The 22,565-nt window shown below is 49.3% G+C and overlaps 1 protein-coding gene across 1 annotated transcript in view; it reads right to left on the reverse strand.

Annotated features, from left to right (window-relative positions):
- Nucleotides 1-668: 668 nt before the first annotated feature.
- Nucleotides 669-22,565, reverse strand: part of Ift43 (intraflagellar transport 43) — a 79,802-nt gene continuing 57,905 nt past the window's right edge. Inside the window, exons 5-9 of the mRNA XM_041658435.1 lie at nucleotides 21,469-21,512; nucleotides 1,971-2,043; nucleotides 1,667-1,742; nucleotides 1,121-1,183; nucleotides 669-962 (exon numbers count right to left, since the gene is read on the reverse strand). Of these exons, the coding sequence (XP_041514369.1) occupies nucleotides 843-962; nucleotides 1,121-1,183; nucleotides 1,667-1,742; nucleotides 1,971-2,043; nucleotides 21,469-21,512 (376 nt within the window). The 3' untranslated portion in view covers nucleotides 669-842. The remainder of the gene's footprint in view (nucleotides 963-1,120; nucleotides 1,184-1,666; nucleotides 1,743-1,970; nucleotides 2,044-21,468; nucleotides 21,513-22,565) is intronic.

The raw sequence follows: 22,565 nt of genomic DNA on the forward strand, positions 1-22,565 counted from the left end.
TAAAAAACAGGAGGCTGTGAAGGAGGTGAGTGGAGCTCTGTGCCCATCTCCACATTCTGGATCAGCTGGTGAAGCTGAGGAACAGGGCAGACCAGCAGCGGTGTGCCAAGACAGCCAGAGGCTCCTGAGTGCTCCCAAGGAGAGTGCTTCTGGGGTTCCTTAGGGATGCTAGGATGCAACATCCCAGTGTGAACCAGCTAGGAGGCTTTGGGGATCCTCAGACAGGAGGAAGACAGGAGAGTGTGGTCTCAATAGCCACCCATCCCGCCATCATATCCTGACCTTCACACCCACCGCTTGCTGCTCCGGGTGTGTGTGTGTGTGTACAGCGTACCTGATGGCAGCTGCGGAGGTGCCCTGAGAAGTTTCGGAAACTGCTTCTAGGAACAGCCATCCTCCCTCCCTCTTAAACTTTCCCTCTTGCGCTTCAACTCTGTGGAGCATTTAGAGCCATTATCTGATTATTTAAAAGTCACCTTCCTGTCTCCTGTAATTCCAGCACTTGGGGAGACTGAGGTATTGGAGGATCAGAAGTTCAAGGGAAATCTGGGTAAACAGCAGCAACAACAATGAGAGAGAGAGAGAAAGAGGAGAGAAATGTTGCCTTTCATCAACCATGAGTCTAAGAGTCTAAGAAGGTATTGGACAGAGTGGAGGAAATGCTGAAATGCTCACAGAATAAAACCATTTATTGAACTGGAGTGATTGGAGTGATCCACTGTGGCCTACTGAAAATAAATATGTTATTACAAAACATTCAGTATAAAAATTCTAAGCTGCTCTCAAGCTCCCCTGGTTTTAGACTTCCTGCATTTGTCCGAATGCACAGGGATGTTCCCAGGTCAGGTGTACCTAGACGATCCCACAGGGTCCTCCTTCTCTGCCCGCTGCAGGTCCCACTCCGTGAGGAGCTCTGATGACACCTCAGTGTACAGATGGTCCCAGTCCCAGCCTACATCATCCTGCCAAGATGAAGATGGCTAGGTAAGAGAAAGAAAAGCCTTCCCTCCAATTTGGGGCCAACTTCCCACCCTATCCAGGCCCAAGGAGGCACAGGCTAAGCTGGGGGGCTCCCTGGCTGGAGGGGCATCAAGGTGAAGGGCTGGGGTGAGTACTGTACCTCTCTTACTTCATGCTCAGGTGCCAGCACTTTGGTGAGCAGCTTCAGGTCAATTTCTCCATCCTGCAAATGTACGGAAAGTCAGGCTGGACCCTCTAGGGCTTCAGCATTACGTTTACAAATAAGGAGAGGAGCTTGCATATGACAGAACTCCCCAAATCGAGACCCCAGAAAAACTTTGATCAAAACACAAAACCCCAATTGAATGGTATGGTCGCTGGAAAAGGAGGGGAGGCTGTGGCATCCTCCACGCTGGACTCTGGGAAAAAGCAACACTAAGAGGTCAGAGCATTCCACAAGGGCAGATGGCGACAGGGCGGCCATCAGGTGGTCACTGTGTGCCAAGAGTGTGACTAGAGACAGCCGGGAGCCTGGGAGGGACCTATGGCCCATGGAGGGTCCAGCTATGTTTTGAGATGGCCAAGGAGTTACCTCCAGTATTTCTAGGCAGCCTTGGGATGTGGAAGAAGCATGTACAGCTCTGGAGGAACCTCCATGGATGTCCCCCTGGAGCTGGCCCCTCTGGGCAGAAGTGGGTCCACTCACCAAAGTCTGAAAGGCTGAGTACTTCATGAGGTCATTGTCCAGGTCACGGTAGGTCATCACTCGATTTACCTGGATGCTGAAGGAAAGGGAGTGAAAGAGTCACAAGCAGTGTTGGCTGCAGGGGAGCTTCCGGGTTTCCATCTCTAGAACCGTGTGTGCAGACAGAATGTTCTAGCACAGTACAAAGAATAGAATGGAACCTCTTGCCAAAAAGACCAGAAAGGCCCACTGCAGATGACATTTGGAGTGTGTCAATGTGTATGTTGGAGGTTTCCTCGCCAACCCCACACCTAGATTTACCCACCTCGGAGGGGACGCCACCTGCAGCACAAAGTCTTCCTCCTGCACATCTTCCAGATCGGGGATCACGGGAATATCTGCAAGAAGAGGTGGCCTCGTCACTGTCCACAGCAAGAACAGGGCTCCTGTCCACTTGCCCACTGACTGCTTAGTCAGCTTCGAGATGCCAGCCCTGGCACTGTAGGCTGTGGTTTCATAGGCACTCAGACAGTCAAACATGGAGCGTGATCCGTGTCTGAGCCACAGGCCTTATCCCCGATGGACTCTGGTACCAGGGAAGGGGCCTTGAGGTGGATCGCCACAGAGAAGTGTAAAGAATGAGAAGAAACCCTTAGCCCTTGGAGAAGCCCTTTATGAGGGCAGATGAGAGTGGAACCAAAGGGCATGGCACAGTCTGAGACAGAAAGGACAGTGTCACCAGCACAGGGGACACCCGTTCATGAAGTAGATCTGCACATGCGCTGTCCCGGTCAGGATCCCCGCTGCTTGCCTCTGGAGGACCCTTCAGTCCAGTCATAGAAGCTGGCTCCAGACGCTGTCAGAGATCAGGGTTGCCATTTTTCTGGCCTACTGTGACACTAGCTTTCTGGTCTCACTTTCTCTTGCCAGCTTTGGGAGTTCCCTCTCTGAACTCTCCAGACATACTACACACATGCGCAGAGATAAGAGACTACTCTAACCACAAACACAAACAGGAGAACCAAGAGATGGGCCTGCCACTTCATTAGGGGAGCCTGCTTAAGTTGCCATAAAAGCATCCATTGGGAGAAAGACACATTTTCTCCAAAAGACTCTCACTGACTTGTTTAGGAGTTTTGTTTTAATCAACCAGAGCAAAGAAAAAAAAAAATGGTGGGGCAAGAAGAAAGGCCACGTGGGATGAGGCAGTCCTAGGAGCTTAAACCAACTGCAGATATACAGCAAAGAAAAACATTCCAAAGGGGCGGCTTGGGCTTCCGTGGGTAGATGCAGTTTTGTTTCCAAAAGAGGCATCAAGTCATTCCACACACAGCTGGGCAGACTCCCGCCACTTCCAGCCTATTCATTATTTCCACGCTGACTGCTCTAGTCAGGCTAAGCCAGAGTACGTAAATGTCTTCATTACTGCTTCCAGCTGTAGACTTACAGAGGCTCCGTACCCAGAAAAGGAGAGTGAGAAACCGGGGAGACACAGAAAAGAGAAAGACAGGCAGAGAAGGGAAACTGTGAAGAGGACCAAGAAATAAGGAGACATTGCCAATGAATTACAAGACACACAGGCACTGGGCCCCAAATAACGAGACACATTCAGGAAGCTCTGGCCCTGAAGGGGGCCCTTCTGAGCTTAGAGTCTCCCTCCTGGTCCTGAGATTGCATTTCTAATGCTACTGAAAATCTAGCTTTTTTTTCTCGTTCTCCCACAATCAGTAGAGAATGGGGGTGGGGCTCCCTGGCTATGAGGCTGCACAGTCCGGCCGAGGGACAGAGAAGCTGGCTGTGGCCTGTGCCATCCGCAGAATGACAGTTTTTATGGGAGCCAGTCAGCAGCTCACTGTTGGCTCTCCTGGCTGTGGAGTCCAGCCTGAGATGAATATTCAGGAGTTGCTGAAAATGGCCCATGCTGTGTAGGGGCTCGGGACGGGGTCTTCCCCAAGTCCGCGTACCCTCCGCAACTTCAGCATTTGGACCCTGTCAACTCAGCCCAGCATCCTCAAGCCCCGAGGAACTGCACTTCTGCTCAGAGTTTACTGCCACTCCCCGTGGGCTTTCCTGGTGGGCCCCACTTCCCTCCTCCAAATGTGCACAAGGGGGTGTGGGGCCTGCCCATCTGTGACAGATCAGAGGTCAGCACAGGCCTTGGCAAAAGGCGGCTCAGAGTGGCACTGTTGGGGCTGGCCACACAGTGGGACTTCTCTCTAATTGGAAGCCTGGTGCCCAGTAGAACCCGGTGAACCACCTGAGTGAGACAGAGCCAGCGATGACAGCCAGGCCAAGACAAGCTGGAACATTCCGGTGCAGTGACAGCTTGAGCTACCACAGCAGAGGCAGGCCATCCAACTCCCCACTCCCAGCAGAACAGGTGGCTGTGGAGACGGTTTTGGGCAAACTTCAAAGAACTTCAAAATTTAGAGTTTTGGATTTACAGTCACAGACAAGGGCTTGCTTATGTTCACAGGATGTTCTGGGGAGTCAGTTTTTGCTTCCTTTTCTTCCCTTCCCCCAACTTGACCCCTCTGCCACACACACCATGGACAAAGCTAGAGAAGAGAGGGAGGGAGAAAGAGAGGAGAGAGGGAGAGAGAAAGAGAGAGGAAGGGAGAGAGAAAGAGAGAGGAAGGGAGAGAGAAAGAGAGAGGAAGAAAGAATATAAACTCTAGAAACTTGCTCCCTCAGGGTTAGAGAGATGGCTCGGTGGATAAAGTACTGAGGACCCGAGTTCAGATCCCCAGCACCTAGGAGAGAGCTGGGTGCGGCAATGCGACCTGTAGCCCCCGAGTGCTGGAGGTGGAGACAGGCAGATCCTTGGAGCTCTCTGGCCACCTAACTTAGCCAATCAGTGAGCTCCAGGTTCAGTGAGAGACCTTATGTCAAGTTTTATGTCAAAAGGATGGAGAGTAAAAATGAGGATGCATATGATCCTCACATACACACACACACCCCCTCACATACACACACACCATTCTAACAGAGATGAGGGGAGCCCATTTGGTTCTACTGAGAAGTTACCACTATTTCATCCTTTTCTGCAGTACTGAGGTCATCACCCAGGGCCTGTGTGTCAGCCAAGTTCTTTCCCACTGACCTACACCCTAGCCAATCTACCACTGCTTCTAAAACCAGTAATTCAATCGACTCTTTCCTCTTCTCTCGCGCTGTTTCTGGATAAGCAATGATAATGGCCGTGAGGTGAGTGGAGCAGGCATGCAGAACTCCTCTCCAAAGTCAGGAGGGCAATCCTGGCGTCAGGGTCAGGAGTCTGGATCCAGGCTCCACTGCACGCTAACTGTGTGGCTTATGCCCCCAGGCCTCAGTTTCTTCATCTAGAAAACGAAGGTCACGACTGCTTCTGACTCTTTGGCCATTGTGAATATCAAATGCAGTCATGGAAAATGCTAAGCACTGTGCTAGCACACAGCTATTATTTCACTGGCAACTGTCCTAGCACAGAACATGGGGAGAGGCTGCGGCCCTGCGTTCACTTCCTCAGTCAATCCTGCCGGTGATAATGCGGTTTCAGGAGAGCATGGAGGCGAAGTAGGAGGAAGCAGCCTCTGTGAGATGAGATCCTCAGCAAGCAACAGAACCAGGCTTCTGGCGGCTGAGGCTCTCTCAGACCAGGGTGTTTCCTAGTGCAAGCATCTTACCTCCAAAGACATCTCTCTTACAGGGGAAGGCCAAGGGGCTTCTAACGGTAGGATGGCTTCCCTTGGTTCCCAGACCTAAATAAGCTTAGTCCCCACTGAGGTGGCTGACTTACTACAGGCCACAGAAGGGCAAAACTGTTCCCCTACCAGAGAACCTGGAGATACCACCCCACCGTGACTCATCAGACTGGGGGAGGGGGCTGGGTACCTCCAACAGCCTGGAGAAGGGGAAGGACAGGTCAGAGCTTTGTCTGAGGCAGTGCCCTGGGTCTCATCATTCATCTCCTCGTGGAGTCTCCCTGCCCCCCAGCATCTGGCTAGAGTCCTAGTTGTCTCTCCTTACCCTGCATATTACCTCCCCACCCACGTTAGCTACCTCAGCAATGTGGTGTGCAAGCTACTTCTCTGCCCACGTGTGCCTGTTCAGTCAACCTGTGGGAAATATTGTCCCCTTGTTTGTCCAGCCTGGTCACCCACCCGTTTATCAATTCATTGATCTGAGCACCTACTATGTGAAGGTACCCACTAGGCAAAGCCAGAAGCAGCAGGGCTCTCATCTTCATGAAGACCAGCCAGACAAGCATAATAAACAGAAACAAATTCCCTGCTTACAAGTAAGAACTCATACTAGGAAGGAAACTAACTTCGTTCTAAGAGAAAACAATAGGGAAACCTAACTGTTATTGTTCCTAAAGTGAAATTCACATTATAGGTGCCACGAATTCAAAGGCGATAGCGAAGTTTAGCATGCAAGCCCTAGTCCTTTCCTCAGAGGTAATCATTTAACTTTTGTAAGGATTTATGGAGACGTGGCGCACACCACAGCACATCTGTCCCTATAAAGTGCTGTAATTTCTGTCCTCCTGGACATACAGGTGTGTCACAGTCTTTCAAACAGCCGTCTAATATCCTACTACGTGAATGCGCCATGATGCATACAACCTCGTCCAGGGAGGACCTGGCTTAGAATGTGGGCCATGAGTGAGGACTGAAGGGAAGCCGGCTGGAGTTAGGGATAGAGCAGCTGAGAACCGGAAGAGAAGCTAGATCAAGCCTGGCAGGAACAAGGTGAAGGGCACTTGGAGGGGAGATGCCCCTTGCCGCCCCGAAGGTCGGTTTGGGTGGCTGGAGCGTGTGGCCTGGAAGAGACTAGCATGGGCTTGGCAGCAGCGTGCACACGGTACCAGGAGAGGAAGGACGTGCTCAGCCGGTCAGAAAGCAGCTACTGTGCTTGCTGTGTGCACATCATGGAAAGCAGGACAGAACAAATATGGCAAAGCTGCAAAGGGAGGCACTGCACACAGCAATATGCCGAGGGCAGAAGGGAGATGTAAACTTAAACTAGCTGATGTCAAAGATGCATCCCCAAATAAATAACAGCGAAATGAAGGCGAGCTGAGTTGACAGGCGCCCAGCAAACGCAAAGTCAAGCACGTGGAAGTGCCGAGTCCATCTCCGCTACACTCTTCCAGCTACGCTGTGAGTTCCACTGCGGCTCCAACCGCCACAGGAGGATTGGTTCTTCAGGTCAACCTAGAGCGACCCTTGGGTACTTCCTGGGTTTCAAAATATCATAGCAAAGGCTTTGCCTTGCTTGTAAGCTGCATGGCCTGCTGGGAAACAATGGATGGGTGGGGAACAAAGGGGCCTCCTGGCTCCATCCCGAGGCTGGGTCACACTGTTCTTCACCCATCTCCACTTTTGGGAAGCTCCTCACAGAGGCTTGTGAGTACATGACAGCCACTCTGAGAATCGATACCAAAGCAAACTGATGCTACCTCGCAGATCCAGCTCTCCAGTTAAGACCACTGAAAACAGTCAGTATGGGGCTACAGATATGGCCTGGCTGGAAGAGTCCCTGCCGACCATGTACAATACCCTCAGTCTGAGCCTAACAACACAGACGCATAGATAAATAGTACCTATATAAATATAAGAGATAATTAATACATGTACATCACACAAGCACATCAGTTATAACTGGTTTAAAGAGGGGAGAAGCTGCCTTTTCCCCTCCGACATGTTTCACCACGGAGAGCACTGAGATACCCAGACACTGGCTGCCTGTTCCCAGAGAGGTCCTGTTCTCCTCCTTGGGCTGACCTGCTATTCCAGGTGAGGGGGATCCAAGTGTCTACAACACACCATGTGGCAGCTTCTGTCCCCTCCAGCTGTTTGTACCACGACAGACTATGATCACCTGCCCTCAACTTTGGCCTTTTGAGACAGGGCCTCCCTCTAGCCCAAGCTGGCCTCAAATTCACCGCAGTCTTCCTGCTTCAGCCCCTAGGAGAATACAGGTCCTAGCTACGGATGCCGGCGGAAAACAATGTTTTAGGTGGGCTCTGCTTGCCCTGTGTACAGCTTCAATAGCCACAGGCGTTTTACCTAGAGGAAACAAGCAGGCCCCCCGTATGGCCTCTGGGTCCTGCCCAGGAGAAGACGTCTCGGGCTGAGAGCCCTTCACTCAGAAGTTGTTCTTCTTTTTTACTGACTTGGTTTTTCTTTTAGCAGCGTTGGGGATCAAACCTGAGCCTTGCACACTTATGGCAAATGTTCCGACAGTGAGTTTCATCCCCGCCCTCTGCTGGTTTTCTTGGTTGGGGATTCCTACATATGTCCAGATAGGTTTTTGTAGAACATAATATCTCTTCTACACGTCAGTACTTTCTCACCTTCCCAGGCCCCATAGGGCATTTACGACAGCATCTGTCCTTATCACTTCATCTGCTGACCGCTGGACACACATCTCTTCACCTACTTCTTCGCCACTCTGTAACCTGGCCACCGCAGGGCATCCGTGAGCTGATGGACTCATGTCCACCATTCTGATCCAAGTTCAACAATCAATCTACATGAAAGAAATCGGGGCACACTGCTTTAGGGTGCAGTCCAGACACACCGAGTTTGTGCCACAAGTCAGCACTTGCAGGTGAGGGAGAACAACGGCCATGTTCTTTGGAGACGGTGACCCGAAGGCAGGGATCACTGTGTCGTTTCTCTGTAGCTGAAAACTTTGTTTTACTGAATGCTGTCACCTTCTGCATCACGCATGGGGAATTTTAAGCAGGCAAACGGAAGAAGGTCTGATTGAAGATGAAGTTAAGTGAAAGAAATTGGTCTCATTTAGCACATGACAGGATTCATCTGTGTTCCCAAGTCCACTGAGGTGGCATCATGGCCGTTTCATATTCATGAGCTGCTGCGACACTGTGTCCCCTCATTTACAAAGAGCCGTGTTCAGCAAATTCTGTCCCTGTGGACACCCCGTGCATTTCATGGTCTTGTCAGAGAGACATCAAACGCTCCAGTAACCAAATACCAGAAAATGGCTTTAATTAGTGGATCTCAATCGTATAAATAATTTTTTTCTAAGTGAAAAAATGAGGATTTTTTTTAAAGAGGGGAAAGCAGTAGGCAACAGGCTTCAAACACCCGAAGGAACAAGGGAGAGAGGTCTCGGAGGAGCCCTGAGTGGTCTCCTGCATGCCCCAAATCAGGGGACGAGGTCTCCAGGTCTCTGGCAGGCCTGCTGTCTGAAGGCTCATCCCTTGTGGTTTCTACTGCTTAACACAGGGTCCAGGCTGTCCTCGTTACGGGCAGATGAAGAGAAGAGAGCAGAAATGGTGACAGTGACCAGAAAGCCACACTACAAAAGACTAAGGCCAGGACTGATTGCAGGCACAATGGTAACCAGAGATAGAGCCACGCCTGGGCAGTTCCCTGAGGAAGCCGGCGGTAGAAGACAGACGGCAGACGCTTCCACACAGAAAAGCGCCATGTGCTCCTGCTAAACCCAATGCTGCCCTGCTGCCAGGGAGGCAGACCAGACCCTGGAAGGAGGAAGGTCACTCTGGACAAGAATGTGGCTTCTGAGATGGACCATGTGCTCCCCAGGCCGAGTCGATCAGCAGCAGAGAAGGGGCTTGGTAAGAGCACCCCGTGAGTCGTGGCACTGTGGTGTGTAGAAGCCTGACCCCACTGCTGCCCACAGCAGGGTGTCATCACGCTTTGGAAGGAGGTCTCAGACACCCAGACAAAATGTCTTCATCTCCCCCTCCGCAACCCCTTCCCCCAAGTCTACCTAGAGCTCTATAGGAACCTGTGATGACCACACACAGGACTGTCAACCAGGGCGGGGCTCATGAGAGGCGAGCAAACTCAAGAGGACTCCCAGGGGACTCAATTCCGAGAAGACCCAAGTGTTACATGTTGGGGTGGACTCTAGGGACCATCGTCGTGCTGGTGACTGGCAGCTGAAGGAGATGAAAAGCGGGCTCCTTGGAGCTTCCCGGAGCTTTTCTCCACCTTTTATCTGCAGGCCTGCGCTAAGGATGAGGAGGAAGAAAGAACTTTAAACGTAACGAAGGAATGAGGAACTCTTCGCTGAGGCCCAGCGCGAGTGACACGGTGTCACTGAGGCAGTGAGAGCGCCATTGCAGACGCACCACGCAAAGTGTGCTGGAGACCAGGCATCTCGGATTTTATTTCATCCTCTTCATGTTCCCCAGAAAAAAAACAAGACAAACTACACCGCTTTCATTCCAAATCCTAAGGTTTTGTGTTTTTCCTTATATATATTTATTAAAAAAATGCTCCTTTGATCGATGCCACCAGCGACACCCCACAGACGGAACGCCTCTGAGCCGCTCTCTCCACGCAAGGCCACTGCTGGTGACAGCCAGCTGGTTTTGATCACAGCCATTCCGAATCGGATTTTCATAAGATAGATGAGGGGTCTTACTGCCGCTCTCTCTTATCAGATGAGAAACGGAGGGGGAGGGGAGGACGGGTCCTGAGGGAACAGCGCAACAATCAAGGGCTGTGTGGTTCTTTCTCTGTCCCTCAGCTGCAGCAATTTTCAAAAGAGTTCGCCTCAGGCACTTTTAAATGATGGTGTCTCAATTCTGTAATCATCTTTCAAGAGCTTTCTCTTAAAGGGTCTTTTAGGTAAACCTAGTCCGTCAACCACACTTATGGACTCAGGAATCAAACTGTCCTGTGGATGTGTAAAGATGAGTCCCCACGGTCGGCGAAAGCTGGGGAAACTGACACGAGGAAGGAAGAGCCACGACTTGGCCAAGTTCGCCTCTTGTGAGAGTTAGGGGGTCCCCTGCTGCCTCCTCCCCAGATTTTGGCCACCAGGAGGTTCAGCTGGCTCAGGTCCTAGAGGAACATATTTCCATCTGTGTCAGAAGGCAAAGACTTCTTTCTCCAAGCAAGGGTAAAGTGACATTCCATGCCTAACCGCAGACACATAAACACACCCGTCCCTTTCCATTTCATCGAGGCAACACCCGGCAGTCGGGCTTCAACGTGAGCAATGGACCGCCTAGTGAGGGGCGCATGGGCAGTTACCGGCCACTCCAAACAACTGGCTGAGCGTTGGAGGCAATTCAGTAGCTACACCTGTCTTCATGGCAGAGTCCATTAGGCTGTTTCTTTAATGAATCCCCGGCATTTGAAAAAGATCCTAGGACACCAAGCCTTTACCTCCTGGTCACGTACACTCAAGCGTGTATGGAGAGTTTCTGTGTAGAGGCTGCCATTCCTGATGTGGAGCGCGTTGCACTGAGGAGCTCACCTGCTTTCACGGGGCAGCTGCCTCCTCCCTTCACAACTGTATGGACGAGGGACTGCATCCGGCCTGGAAGGCTGACCATCCTCCGACCACATCTGGACAGCCCCAGAGAACTAAATAGGAGTGATTTAATCCTATCCAGATTCTACCTTCTGTCCCCATGAGAAGGAAGCCAAGAGCTGAGAACATAGACCCTCACTTCTATCATAATTTCAGAGAGATGGGATTCTTCATATTGGTCAGATGAATGTTGGGTAATCTACAATAAAACACCTTCCTCCAGTTAGACTATAAATGACAATACTGACAGCGCTTCCCGAGTTCCCGGAAGAAGATCATGCAACCTGCTTCATCGAATGCTCGCACACAAGGAGCAGTGCTTCGGATGGGGTCATGGAAGTAAGCTGGACACGAACGAAGAAGATGGAATCCCAGAGAAGCTAGCTGTTGACAGAGGTGTCCTGACAGCAACTGTGGCAAGTCTGTTACGGTCTGAATGTGACCTGTTCCCATGTGACACGTCCCCATGGGCTTATGGTTATACACATTTGTTCTCTAGGTGGCGCTGTTACTATGGGAAGCTATGGAACCTTTAGGAGGTAGCACCCAGCTGGCAGAAGTAGGTCACTGGGGACAAAGGCTTTGAAGGTCATATTATCGCGGGGCACCATGATGTGAACAGCCACCCACACAGGCTTCTACCATGTGATGTGAGCAGCCCCACCGTGTCTCCCCTCTGTGATGGACTGAGACCTGCCAAAACTGTGAGCCAAAATAAATGTTTCCAGCAAATACTGCGGTCACAGTGACTCAGAAGTAAGGAATACATCTGGTTTGACTTGAAACATCAGCATACCTCTCAGATACAGAGTGCCCCTCCCAAGCTCTGCCAGATGCAGCAACAGAAGTCAGCCACGCGCTTCTTGCCATAAACATGCAGAGCTCCCACCTTAGACCAGAACATCCAAAACCACGAACCCAAACAAACCTTTCTCTTCATAAGTTCCTATCTCGGGTATTTTATTATAGTAAGCAAAAGCTGCTTTCTTTGCTGCTGCGACAAAATCCCTGACAATAACCAACTCAGGAAAGGGGTCATCTCGGCTCACAGTGTGAGGGTACAGTCCACTGTGGCAGCAGGAGCTTGAGGTGGCTGTCAGGAGAGCAGAGAGAAATGAGAGCAGTGCTCACTAGCCCTTTCCTCTCCACGCAGTGCAGTCCAGCGATTGGCGGCGGGGGGGGGGGGGGGGGGGGTCCTTCCAGCTCCACTAACCTAGAGAGACCCTCACAGTCACGCGGTGATTTGTCTCTGGGGTGATTCTGGACCTCATCAAGCAGAAAACCAAGTGCTGTCAAACATACACCCTTCTAAGTAACACTGAAAACAAGGGTACTTTGGACTCAGAATTCAGCACCTCCTCCATGCTAGGTTAGCTATGCTTTCACCATTATTATGGCTAAGGTGCCTACAGTGGGCGTATGATATAATGGTGCGCCCACTGTCCTACCTGCAGCCAGTGATGTCATATTGTTAGCTTGAAACTAGCCAACGTGGCACCGCAGAACCTGGCAAACCCTGCTCTTCGTGACTGGCTTCCTTCCTATGGAAAGCTGGTGGCACTGGTCATGTGACCTGTGAGTTATTCAACCCGCCATAGTGAGCGGGCGAGAGGGTGGTTATCACCAAGGTGAGCACGCAGCATCGCCACAGGTGAAGCAGTTAGCACTGTGGACGTGGACACAAGCTTAATTATCAGTATGCTTTCCCACAAGATTGGTTTCTGTTTCAAATTTCTTTTCTTTTAAAAAAGATTTATTTATTTATTTAACGTACACTGGTGTTTCACCTTTATATACTCTGTGTGAGGGTGTTAGATCCCCTAGAACTAGAATTATAGACAGCTGTGAGCTGTCATGTGGGTGCTGGGAATTGAACCCAAGTTCTCTGGAAGAACTGCCAATGCTCTTAAACCACTGAGCTATCTCTCCAGCCCCGTTTCAAATTTCTTACCCAGGATCTTGTAAACAAAGTAAGGCACAGACCAAAGGGAGGGCAGCCTGCCCTAGTTCACAGCCTCTGAGCACTGGCTGCAGTTTCCACGTGTGGATGCTGAGGCAGGATAGGCAAGAATGGGGTTAGATTGACTTCTGTATAGAGTACTGTTAACTTTGGACTTATACTGGTTTATTTAATAAAAAAAACATCAGTGGTAATGATTCTTGCTTAACCAAAATTACGAACACAAAGGGGCCAGATTTAGGAGGCACCTAGGAAATGCCACCAGCTGCAGGAAGCTTCAGGAAGGCGGGTCACACAACAAAAACGTCACTAAGCATGAAACAGGTGAGGCACCAGGATTCCACTCGATCTGCTCTTAAAGGGCATTTCCCACTTTCGCTTGCTCTCCACTGAAGCCTTTGGGCTCAAGTGACTGTTGTCCGCAGAAGGCATGGAGGATGTGGTAGAAGGGAGAACGAGACAGTGCCCGAAAGAGAGGCGGAAAGCCCAGAGATGGAGATGGCTGGGGAGCAGGAGTCGGGGGTCAGCTGAGATAGCCCTCTAGAGATAGCGTATTTCCAATTCCGCTGACAGCCTGCACCTCACGTCTCTTCCAGCCTCATTGCGTGGCTGTGCTGAGCCACTTTTACCTATTTTCCCTGTTGACATGGATAGAAAATTGAGCAATTACCCTTAAACTCAAAGCTCTCAGATCATCCAGATTGCTACACTTGAAGAATTAAGTCCCCAATCGCCCCTGGCTAGAAGTGGCTCGACTCAGCTTGTCCTTTAGGAATTAAACACTTTTGGGTTGGTCAGGAGGATTTATTATTCCTAGGTTTCAAGGCATTTCACTTCTGTCAAAACTGGACCTCGGAATGTGAAAGAGACAGCTCTCCCCAACGGGGCTGCGGTGCACCCACAGCTCGGGGCTGCTGTGAGAGGGGGTCACAATGCTAGACACAGTCCTGCATGACGCAGAAGGTGATGTCTGAACACAGTGACTTTGATTAAGCTCCTGTTTCCAGAGACTGGGGAGAGGCTCACAGATATTTTTCTAACTTGCAGTTTGGTTTAACATAAATGAGTTGAAAGTTGAGTCCATGTTCAATTGTACATTCAGCGGTAGTTTTAACCTGACTATCCTTTGTGCATGTGTGTGTCCTTTCACATGTATGCACCCCAGAGCACCTTCCTGCGCCCATTTCCCCAGTGCTGGGACTATAGGCACACACTCCTGTACCCAGGATTTTCAGGTGGGCGCTAATAAAACTCTAGTCCATGCTTGCATGACAAGCACTTCGCCAACTGCGGCTTCTCCCCAGTGTCCCCGAATATTGTCTTCTGGAGATAAGGAATTTCTTTTCCCCATCTGTGTGCCCTCCGTGCTCTTTGAGGCCTTACTACCAGGAACTGTCTTCTACAACTGAGTGCATTGTAGGGCAGATGGAGACTAAGCAGGCCCGAAAGAGGTGGGGGTGGGCGTGGGGGTGACACACGTTTGTGCCTGTGGTCCCTTCTCTATCTCCCAACCCCCACTGCCCTTCCCTGGATGCTTGAAAAACCACGTTTAGATTGCCTGTCCGCCTCATCGCCCAGCTCAAGTGAGGGCTCTGTTTTTCTCTCTAACAGCACCTGTGCTCTTCCTTCAGGAGACCAAGTCATCATCTATTCCTCTTTGTTGTGTTTTGTTTGTTTGTTTGATTTTTCGAGACAAGGTTTCTCTGTGTAGCAGCCTTGGCTGTCTTAGAACTCCTCTTTCAGACCAGGTTGTCCTTGAACTCACACCTTTTAGATCCGCCTGCTTCTGCCTCCCCAGTGCTGGGATTAAAGGCGTGAGTCACCACATCTGCTGGTCCTGCTTATTTAGTTGTGTGATATGTGTTCTATTCCTGTCCCTTGCTACACTGTAAGCGGCTTTGAAGGCAAAGACAATGACAACCTTGTTCACCATCACATCCTAGAGCCAAGCCTCGCGCATCCCTCAGAGGGATGTACAGATGGTTGCTGAGTCAAGGAATGAGGGAGCAGCTTGTTCAAAAAGTCACTTTCAGAGACTGAGTTCAGTCCTATTCCAGATACGACGCTCCTTTTCAAACGCTGTGTAACCGTCCATGACAGATATCTAATGGCTTTAGAGCAATAAAAAACTTGATTTTTTTTGGAGACAGGGTTTAAAAAACTTGATTTTAAGAATGGATCAGCTACAAATTGAAAAGTGGGATTATGTGAAATTAAAATGTTTTGTATAGCTAAAGAAATAAGCACTGAGAGATTACAGAATGGGAAAAAATCACTGTCAACTATGTATCAGACGAGGAATTAGAACGTGATACTTTCTATATATAAACATTAAAAACCAGATATCCAACTGATAAATGGACCACTGAACTGAATAGAAAGTTCTCAGAAGAAGACATACAAATAAATATTCGGAAAAAGTGTTCAACATCCTTAGCCACTAGAACTGCTTTGAGGTTCCATCTCACCCCAGTCAGAATCGGCAGCATCAAGAAAACCAAGAAAAGCAAATGCTGAGGCGATGGGGAAAAGGACACCCCTTACACTGCCGGTGGGGTGGAAACTGGGGGAGCCACAGTGGAAGTCAGTGCAGAAGCCCCTCAAAAAACTAAACACTGAACTGCCATGACTCAGCTGAGCCATTCCCAGGAATATACTGGAAGGACAGTTAAGTCAACGTACCATGGAGATATTTGCACACCCATGCATACCGCTGTACTGTTCACCTAGATGTCCACAAGCAGGCGAAAGAAGAAATACGGTATACACACAATGGAATTTTAGTTAGGCAGAAAGAAAAACTAAATGATGACTTTTGGAGGAAGATGGGTACTGAAGATCACATGCTATGAGACAGACCAGACCCAGAAATGTAGTTAAATACTGTGTATACTCTCTTACACAGATTCTACACTGAAATGTACATCTATGTATGTGTGTGTGTCTGATGAAAGGGGAGAGAGGGGAGAAAAGAGTAATGGCAAATGTGTGGCAAGAAAGCAGAAAGAAGGGGGACATATGATCGGATGAAGGTAACCAATAAGTCACAGGGAGAGGGCACAAGAGAGATTGGGACCCATACCATCAAACACAGTGTGACGCGTGTGTCTAAAATGCCAAAATGAATGCCATTACCCTGTATACTAACTTTTAAAATGTCTTTAAAGAGGATGGGTGGCTCTGCCAGTGAAGGCTGCTTGTCTAAATAGAGAAGACCTGCTCTGCCTGCTCCAAGGTCAAGTGGGGCTCTGGCTGCCCACTACTCTCCAGCCAGTCTCTATAACCTCCCACTGGTTAGGAATAACAGGGAGAGCCTCAAGCTAGAGCCAGCAGGTTAGGAAGAAGACTGAACACCGCCATAATGTCACTAAAGGCAGTCTAGAGTAGGAATGGACACGAATCCGGACTTAGATCTGCAAACCTGCACCCCTTCCAACTTCGTTAATCGTTCTCCACCCAGAGTCTCTCCTCACGCTAGGTTCTTCCTTCTTCCTGAGGTGTTTTCAGTACCTACACAACTAAACATATGGTCACTACTATGCAACCAGGTCCTGTCACACCTCCCCTCTCTGTCATTCATAGCTGCTGAATTCCTATAGAGTTTTTTTTTGTTGTTGTTTTGTTTTGTTTTTTATATTCTGTTTTGCTTCCCAACAAGGATCCATGTTCCTTTAGGGCAAAGCCATCCTGGGTTTTGTGAAGAATTTACAAATTGCCTCCAAAAACCTAATCCAACTTGCAGCTGTGTTCTACTTGCAGAAGATTTGAAAAAAAAAAAAAAGAATTGGTTCTTTGGGGCTGGCAGCCTAGCTCATTGACAGACTGCTTAGCAGACCTGTGGCCCTGGGTACAAGTTCCAGCACCACGTGCCTAAAAGTGTCATTTTTAATTTCGTATTTAATTTTCTCGAGCTGGGGATTCAGCCTTACAGGAGCTATGGGCATTTTACAATTAGAAATCCATCCTTAGTCTGCCTGTCAGCCTCTCAAACCTAACCTGACATCTTTCACGCTGTGCTCTGTGTTCATCACAGGCTCCGACACTCTCCGCCAACTACCCTTTTGTTGTTCCGCATGTTTGTATTCTCTGACTGGCCTCTACATCCATCCAAGTTTTCAGCCTAGCCATGGTCTCACAAACAGTCCCACGTCATGTCCTTTGGTTCACCAGCAGACGCCCAAGCCATTTGCAAATGTCACTCATTCTGTTTCCATCCTGAAATCTCCGAAAGTCCTTTCTCCTGTATTTTTATGCCCTATTCCCTAGAAAAACGAGGCACTGGTGGAGGGAAGTCATGCTTCTCCTTCCTTCCCCCAGGCATCAGGGCAGCATGAATGGTACCAAGGGTGAAGATGCTGAGAATGCAGCTATGGAGATAAGGCTTTCGAAACGGCTCCACAATCGACAGGCAGGCAAGGGCAAGATGTCTTCTCACTAGACCAGAAGCTCTTGGAGGCCTGGGACTGCCTTAGTGACCACCGTCTCTAGCACCTGGGGCAGGAACTGAGTGAGGATCCATTGGCTCTCCTCCATAAACCTAACCTCCAAGGCTGATGGGAGATGGGAGAAGGTGACAGACAGAACAAGGGAGACTTGTTGGCTCGCCTCTTCCCTAGCGCTGCTCGCCCATGACCCATCCCTACCAGGTGAAATTGGCCCCTTCCTGGGTGAAAACGCTTCCTGCTCCCCTAAGAACCTGAACAGGGTTTTATTAGGAGAGCCACTAGGTCTCCTGACAGTTGTCCAAGGAGCTGTATAACATCATCGTTGGACGCATAGCATAGATGATTCACAGGGATCATTCCTGGACTCTCCCCATCCACCGGATATTCTGAGTTCAAAGGAGCAGCCCTCACTAGCCAACCATGGAAGTCTCTGAGCAAAGATAATTCTAGAAACTAGTTATATGTAACATATGATTCTTAGAGCATAATGGATTCTAAACATTCACTTTCGGTGAAATGGACCAAGTCACATGTGAAGTGTGACATGAACTAGTTTTCCACTAAGGACGTAAGCAGAGCTCAATGGAGGGACAGATTGATGCTAGGAAGGAGGTGTCGCTCCTGGGAGGTTTGTGAGGAAGGGGTTTGTGTGTCAGGCCTCCATGTCAAAATCAAAAGTTTCCCATGCCGCGTTTAAGAAAGGGAAAATATTAGCGGGGTTCTCAGAAAATCAGTCTTTCTTCTTTCCTTCTTTGGTGGGACTCGACTAGGCACCCAGCAGTCACTCTACAGCCCGTGGTGAAGATCCCAGCAGCTCTAAGGAATTCATCCCAAAGGCTGAAAATAAGAGCTCAGAGGTCAAAGGTCTGCCTCTAAATCCTGCTGCTATCAGGTACTGGTTGCGTGACCTTGGGCAAGGTTACCCTCCCCTGCCTTGAGCGTGTTTGTCTTCAGAATGGGCATAATGAGCAATTCAAGTGTTTATCAACAGGCTAATATATGGTGTGTGGTATGCCCATATAATGGAACATCACTCATCAATAAAAGCGAAGATACTAACAGCAGTACTTGCGACGATCTGAATCGGTGTTGGAATCATGATGAGGCAAAAAGCCAGGCATGTCTAGGCTTCTTTTTATGTAAACTGAGATAAAATATATGTACTTATGCCTCCATTTATTCTGAGAAATGAAATTATTTTATCATGACAAAAAAAAAAAAAAAGCACCAACTGTTGAGGCCAGAGGCCAAGGAGGGGTGCCCTGAGGGGGTAATAGAGATTCTGTCTGTTCATTGTGACAGCGGCTTCACAGGACAGGAATGTCAACCAAAGAACTGCCTTCTTGGAATGGTTGAGTACTTTCATTGTACTCAAACAGCCTCAATAAAGTCGATTTAAAAACCTTTGCCACAGCCGGGCGGTGGCACACGCCTTTAATCCCAGCACTCGGGAGGCAGAGGCAGGCGGATCTCTATGAGTTCGAGGCCAGCCTGGTCTACAAGAGCTAGTTCCAGGACAGGAACCAAAAGCTATGGAGAAACCCTGTCTCGAAAAATCAAAAAAAAAAAAACCTTTGCCACGGAGAGATGGTGTGTCAGGAAAGTGCCTCTGGCATAAGCATCAGAACCTGAGTTAAGATCCTAGGAACCCAGACAAAAAGCTAGGCTTGGTGGTGTGTGTCCAACGCTCCAGCAATGCAGGGCAAGGGTGATGGGCAGATCCCTGCAGCTCACCGGCCGGCCCAGTCAAACTGATGAACTTGGGGTTCAGCGAGAGACCCTACTTAAAAAGTAAAGGTGAAAAGTGATCTAGAAATGACATCCCCATCAGCCTCTCACCGTCACACAAATGCGTACACATATATACACAAACACACACACACAAACACACACACACACACACGCACATACACATGTGCACACACACAAACCACACCGAGCTTGCTATAGACTGTTGATTATTCTTGAGAACCACAGGACGCAATATGTAAAACGTAAGCCAAATTGGTATCATATCCCTAGCTTGGCAGCTGGTAATGGTGATGGCGACATTGGTGGACAGCTGAGGAGTAAGAGCTGATTCTCCTTGGAGTTGGAAAGGCAGCCTCTGAGTCCCGCTACCCCATATAAACCCGCTAAGCCTCCATTTCTTAATGTATTAAAGGGCAGGTTTGCTGAGCACGAGCCAATCATAACATGATTCCTGTGTCAGAAAGGGTCTACACCCAATCACTTCAAAGTACACCTAACCTCAGCTAGAATTTCCCTAAGCAGGCTTAAAAGGGGCTACCTTATTCTCCCCCAGGGTCGAAGCCATTTTGGGTGGACCCAAGCATGCTGATTTTTTCTGTTTGTCTGCAATTGCATATTGGTGTCTTCTGGTCATTTGGAGCAATCTAAGGACTCTAGAGTAGCATTTTCCACAAGGAAAAACATGAAGGAAGCAGGGTCTTTAGACGCGTTGGAAGGCGGCTCCAGGCAGAAAGAGCTCTAGAAATCATGTTTCCTGAATTTAATGTTCCTAACACAAAGCCCAAGTTTCTTGGCGTTACAAACAAATACACAAGCAACTGGAGACCAAGTTACTCAAAAACTGACCTGCGGACACTACTAGCTAATACTCACTCCTTCTTGCCGTTCCAGACTGGCCAGATCCGTACACTGCAGACAACCTCCATTGCCATCTCTTAGTTCAGGCTGAGGCCCCCAAGCTTCCCAGGCCTCAGAGGTCTTCAGCCACAGGGTGTGAGGCGAGCCGGCCCCAGACAGGGGATCAAGACCAGAGATGTGTTAGGTTGCACAGGAGGCGCCAAAATGACAGTCCTGTGATGGAGTCCTAAGACGGTGGCCTGGATCCAACACAGGCTAGATTCTTACTGGGTAAACAGAAACCTGAACTCAGCAACCCTCAGGAATCTTACAATTTGGGTTTCTGTTTGTCAGGAAGGTTACTGCTTCCCTTCAACTGACAGGGGCGAGACACACTTGGTTCTGGATAACCAGTTTGCGGACACCGACTCCGTAGACTAATATCTCAAACCCACGCCTTCCCACCGAGTCGCAGGTCTCTGATTTTGTGAGCCAGCCCGGCAGTTTGTCCCTGATGAGTGATTTCCTACCCACAGAGTGGTCTTTGGTGATCGCTGCACTTGCTCACAAGATGCCTTAGACTAATCCATGGCCACGGGCCACCCTTAGCCGAGGAAAGCTAGAAATACAGCCTGATATGGAGCTGTTAACTTACTTAAAACGTACTTTCTAAATGCAATTTTATTTTTTCTCTCTCCTTCTCTCCCTCCCTCCCTCCCCCCCCTTTGTAACTTGATTATGTGGTTCTCAAGCATGAACTTTGTAGTTGACAATATTTTGTCTTAACGGCAAAAAGTTGGACACGTCTTAGTGCTAGCTCCAGACAGCTGTCAAAATAAACACCTTGACCATCAAAGACCTGCCAAAAAATGGATCAGCCTTTGAAGGGGGACAGATAGGTTCAGGAATAATATGTCACATCCAGTGTGTCCCATATCCAATCAAACTATTCATCAGTGAGGGAGCAGTGTGTGTGTGTGCGCGCGTGCACGCGTGCAGGCATGTGCGTGTGTGTGGAGAGAGAGAGAAAGTTAGAGAGAAGTGGAAATACCTCTTCCAGAAGGAAAAGGAGTTAACAGAAACAGACTCAGAAGAGACAGCAGTGATTAGCGGCCCAAGAACTTAAAATGGTCACTACAGATTACTATAGCAATAGAGGAAATGTGTATGAATGTACACACACACAAATCCATACACACACATAAAAAGAAAGACATAGACAAGAGGTAAGAGGAAGATCTATTTTAAGGAAGAATTGGGGCTGGGGAAAAGCTTCTAAATCTCTACCAGCCATGCGGGGAGTGGGTCTGGCTGTTTAAGTCTGCAACCCCAGGAAAGCAGAGTGCAGCGGAGTCCTGAAGTGGATAAAGTGCAGAGAGGAAGTGGATAAAGCAGGGGACCAGGCAAAAGCACTCGGCAAGGCAGAGATGTGAGCAGCAGTCTTGGCTTCAAGCCCACAGCCAAGGACTCCCCAGGGGCCCCCAGGTCTCCTGACTATGCCCCAACTTCCTCAAGAAGCTCACCTTCTTCATCTGATCCAGTCAGGCTGTGTTGTCTGAGGCGGCGGCTGTTAGTGGAAAACAGAACAGGAGAGTTTTAAACACAGCTGGCAACAACCTAGAGTTAACAGCTGTCCTGACTAGTTTTAGGTCAGCTTGGCACACAAACTGGAGTCCTCTGAAAAAAGGGAACCTCAGCTGAGAAAATGCCTCCATAAGACCCAGCTGTAAGGCATTTTCTTCCTTCCCACCAGGGCTTGTGATACTGGGTTCTGTAAGAAAGCAGGCTGAGCAAGCCATGAAGAACAAGACAGTAAGCAACGCCCCTCTATGGTCTCTGCATCAACTCCTGCCTCCTGGTCCCTGTCCTGTTTGAGTTCCTGTCCTGACTTCCCTCAGTGATGAACAGTGATGTGGAAGCGTAAGCTAAATAAACCCTTTCCTCCCCAACTTGTGTTTGGCCATGGTGTTTCACCACAGCAATAGTAACCCTAACTAAGATAATAGGTAATAAATTAAAATCCTTCTTCTTTCATAATGTTGGTCAAACATTTTCAGGCAAATGAGTCTGCTGTGCATGGCTGCACAGGCCGTGTGACACCCCCCCCCCATTCCCACGGGCAGCACCCACAGACACACACAAACGCTCTCCTCAAGCCTGCAGGGGCAAGAACACCTGCCATTTTGCCTTTGCCTAGAACCTTTTCCTTCCATTTTAATTAATTTCATTTTCATTTTTTAAAAGTCTTAGGAGAGGGCCAGGGTCAGCAGATTATCTTACTTTCCGCCCATCTGTGGAAAGTTTGGGCTGTCACCCTTGTACCTGGACACATGATCCTGAAGAGCTGGTGGTGAGCCTGACGTGGCACGAGGGCCAGGTTCTGACCTTCAGGTGAGGAGGGGCCATGAAGCAAGCTCTGACCTCACCGTGCAGATCCCAGCCCCAGGCCACAGCCAGATTCCAGAACACCTGATTTTCTTTTTGAAGCCTTCATTATCACTTTTATGCAGACGACTGTTTGGTCTGCATATTTGTCTGTGTACTGAGTGTGGGCCTGAGGTGAGATGAGGGGGCTGAGCCCTTAGAACAACTGGAGCTAAGGACAGTTGTGAGCTGCCAT

Source organism: Microtus oregoni, unplaced genomic scaffold, assembly GCF_018167655.1.
Source record: "Microtus oregoni isolate MIOR12 unplaced genomic scaffold, Mior012 000009F_ref0000495, whole genome shotgun sequence".
In the NCBI taxonomy this organism is placed as follows: Eukaryota; Metazoa; Chordata; class Mammalia; order Rodentia; family Cricetidae; genus Microtus; species Microtus oregoni.